Genomic DNA, 3,936 nt, shown 5'->3' with positions numbered 1-3,936 from the left:
CCGGGGGGACCGCCCACCCCTCCATGACTGACAGCCGACTTCACCAATCGCGTGGCGGGATGTGGGCGTGACCCTCAGGATGGACCAATCAGCAGCGGGCATGTCGAACAATGGGGCGCGAGGGTGAGTGACAGCGCGCCACGAACCAATCAGGATGAAGAGAGTGGGAGGAGACAGAGGAGGGGGCGGAATTGTACGGGGGGGTGGGCAGGGGCGGGCTCTACGAGTGACAGACGGCGGCCTCCGCCAATCGGGGTGAGGGCGGCGCGACCACAGACCAATCGCAAGGCGGGGGAGGCGGGTATTCGGCCTGACGGACAGGTGGGCCCAGCCAATCACGTCGCACCTCGATGGGGGGGGAGACGCCCACCAATCGGATGGTGGGGGACGGCCTCTGACGTCACGGGGAGGGCGTGCTGACCAATCAGGGGTGAGGGGAGGCGGGTGTTGCGGGATGATGGACAGCGCGGCTGACCAATGGGCGTCGAGAGGTGCGGGGAGGACGGCGGCCATCCTGCCTCCCATTCGCGTTGTGAGGCCTAAACGGGAAAGGGGACGAGGAGGCGAAGGCTGGAGTTTGAAGCCGAGGAGAAAAGGAAAGGTCAGCTTCCCTCTCTTGAAGGTTCTCCCTCCCTCGAGCCTTCAGGTGAGCTCGCTGAGTGAGCGGCTGTTCCCCCCCCCCACAAGATGGAGCCGGAATGGTCCATTCTCACCGCCCCCCCCTGCAAACATCCCCCCCCCTCACCCAAATGGTCCCGCCCCCCCCACCTGGTGGATGTTGCTGCTGGCCCCGCCCCCTCAGATAGGCCCCGCCCTCCATCTCGCCACTTGCCTTGGCGGCGATGCCCTGGTTCCCGCCCACACCTCACTGACCACGCCCATTCCCTCTGTCCCCGCCCCCTCCCCCCCATGGCATTGTGACGGACCTCCTGTCCCCGCCCCCTAAGGTAGGCCCCGCCCCCCTCTCCTCCTCTCACACCCGCCCCCCTCCCCTCGCTGAACACGCCCATTCTCCCGAGCCCCGCCCCGCCCCCTGTCTGGCATTGTGACGTGTGTCCTGGCCCCCTGCCGCGAGCACCGCCCCCTCCCACCTCACCTGCATTGGGATTTGAACCCCTCCCCCACTCCCACTCTGGCCCCTCCCCCACCCTGGCCCCTCCCCCACTCTGGCCCCTCCCCCACTCTGGCCCCTCCCCCACTCCCACTCTGGCCCCTCCCCCACCCTGGCCCCTCCCCCACCCTGGCCCCTCCCCCACTCTGGACCCTCCCCCACTCTCACTCTGGCCCCTCCCCCACTCGCACTCTGGCCCCTCCCCCACTCTGCCCCCCCACTCGCACTCTGGCCCCTCCCCCACTCGCACTCTGGCCCCTCCCCCACTCGCACTCTGGCCCCTCCCCCACTCGCACTCTGGCCCCTCCCCCACTCCCACTCTGGCCCCTCCCCCACTCCCACTCTGGCCCCTCCCCCACTCGCACTCTGGCCCCTCCCCCACTCGCACTCTGGCCCCTCCCCCACTCGCACTCTGGCCCCTCCCCCACTCGCACTCTGGCCCCTCCCCCACTCGCACTCTGGCCCCTCCCCCACTCGCACTCTGGCCCCTCCCCCACTCGCACTCTGGCCCCTCCCCCACTCGCACTCTGGCCCCTCCCCCACTCGCACTCTGGCCCCTCCCCCACTCGCACTCTGGCCCCTCCCCCACTCGCACTCTGGCCCCTCCCCCACTCGCACTCTGGCCCCTCCCCCACTCCCACTCTGGCCCCTCTCCCACTCTGGCCCCTCCCCCACTCCCACTCTGGCCCCTCCCCCACTCCCACTCTGGCCCCTCCCCCACTCCCACTCTGGCCCCTCCCCCACTCCCACTCTGGCCCCTCCCCCACTCCCACTCTGGCCCCTCCCCCACTCCCACTCTGGCCCCTCCCCCACTCCCACTCTGGCCCCTCCCCCACTCCCACTCTGGCCCCTCCCCCACTCCCACTCTGGCCCCTCCCCCACTCCCACTCTGGCCCCTCCCCCACTCCCACTCTGGCCCCTCCCCCACTCCCACTCTGGCCCCTCCCCCACTCCCTGGCCCCTCCCCTGCTCCCTGGCCCCTCCCACGCTCCCTGGCCCCGCCCACGCTCCCTGGCCCCGCCCACGCTCCCTGGCCCCGCCCACACTCACTGGCCCCGCCCACACTCACTGGCCCCGCCCACACTCACTGGCCCCGCCCACACTCACTGGCCCCGCCCACACTCACTGGCCCCGCCCACACTCACTGGCCCCGCCCACACTCCCTGGCCCCCCGCCCACACTCCCTGGCCCCCCGCCCACACTCCCTGGCCCCTCCCACACTCCCTGGCCCCTCCCACACTCCCTGGCCCCTCCCACACTCCCTGGCCCCTCCCACACTCCCTGGCCCCTCCCACACTCCCTGGCCCCTCCCACACTCCGGTCTTCAAAGTTTCGGATGGGGAACATGTGGCAAATAGTGACCACAATTCTGTTAGCTTTAGGATAGTGATGGAAAAGGATGAGTGGTGTCCCAAGGGTAAGGTGTTGGATTGGGGGAAGGCTAACTTTATTGGGATCAGGCAGAAACTGGCAGCTCTTGATTGGGAGAGGCTGTTTGAGGGTAAATCCACATCTGGTATGTGGCAGTCTTTTAAGGAACGGTTGTTAGGGCTGCAGGACAAGCATGTGCCTGTAAAAAAGAAGGATAGGAAGGGTAGGATTAGAGAACCGTGGATAACCAGGGAAATTGAGGGACTGGTCAAATAGAAAAGAGAGGCGTATGTTAGGTCCAGGCAGCTAAAAACGGAGGGAGCTCTGGAGGAGTACAAAGAAAGTAGGAAAGAACTCAAACGGGGAATTAGAAGGGCAAAAAGGGGTCACGAAATGTTCTTGGCAGACAGGATTAAGGAGAATCCCAAGGCATTTTATTCATACGTTAGGAACAAAAGGGTTGTCAGGGAAAAAATCGGACCTCTCAGGGACAAAAGTGGGGACTTATGCTTGGAGCCCAAAGAAGTAGATCTCCCCTACTTCTGGTATGGAGGGGCTTAGTTATGAGGAGAGATTGGGTAAACTGGGGTTGTTCTCCCTGGAAAGATGGAGGATGAGGGGAGACTTAATAGAGGTGTACAAAATTATGAAAGGCATAGATAGGGTGAACGGTGGGGAGCTTTTTCCCAGGTCGGTGGTGACGTTCACGAGGGGTCATAGGTTCAAGGTGAGGGGGGGGGGAGGTTTAACACGGATATCAGAAGGACGTATTTTACACAGAGGGTGGTGGGGGCCTGGAATGCGCTGCCGGGCAAGGTGGTGGAGGCGGACACACTGGGAACGTTTAAGACTTATCTAGACAGCTATATGAACGGAGTGGGAATGGAGGGAGACAAAAGAATGGTCTAGTTTGGACCAGGGAGCGGCACGGGCTTGGAGGGGCCGAAGGGCCTGTTCCTGTGCTGTATTGTTCTTAGTTCTGGACCCCACTGGCCCCTCCCCCATTCTCCCTCTGGCCCCACCCCCACTCTCCCCCGCTGGCCCCAACCCCACTCTCCCCCTCTGGCCCCACCCCCACTCTCCCCTCCCCCACTCTCCCCCATGGCCCCTCCCCCACTCTCTCCCATGGCCCCTCCCCCACTCTCTCCCTATGGACCCTCCCCCACACACTCTCTCTACCGTTCCACCACCACACTCAGTCCTGAGGGAGTGCCGCACTGTGGGAGGGTCAGTGCTGAGGGAGCGCCGCACTGTGGGAGGGTCGGTGCTGAGGGAGCGCCGCACTGTGTGGGAGGGTCAGTGCTGAGGGAGTGCCGCACTGTGGGAGGATCAGTGCTGAGGGAGCGCCGCACTGTGGGAGGGTCAGTGCTGAGGGAGCGCCGCACTGTGGGAGGGTCAGTGCTGAGGGAGTGCCGCACTGTGGGAGGGTCAGTGCTGAGGGAGCGCCGCACTGT

At 65.2% G+C, this 3,936-nt stretch overlaps 1 protein-coding gene across 1 annotated transcript in view; it reads left to right on the top strand.

Moving 5' to 3' along the window:
• The first annotated feature begins 457 nt into the window (after positions 1-457).
• Positions 458-3,936, top strand: part of cldn12 (claudin 12) — a 5,250-nt gene continuing 1,771 nt past the window's right edge. The window contains 1 exon segment of the mRNA XM_078207968.1: positions 458-659. Within this exon segment, the coding sequence (XP_078064094.1) occupies positions 458-659 (202 nt within the window).

The sequence above is a fragment of the Mustelus asterias genome, unplaced genomic scaffold (genome assembly GCF_964213995.1).
Source record: "Mustelus asterias unplaced genomic scaffold, sMusAst1.hap1.1 HAP1_SCAFFOLD_2964, whole genome shotgun sequence".
Lineage (NCBI taxonomy): Eukaryota > Metazoa > Chordata > Chondrichthyes > Carcharhiniformes > Triakidae > Mustelus > Mustelus asterias.
The sequence above is the reverse complement of the archived record's forward strand: the minus strand, read 5'-3'. Positions and strand labels throughout refer to the sequence as shown.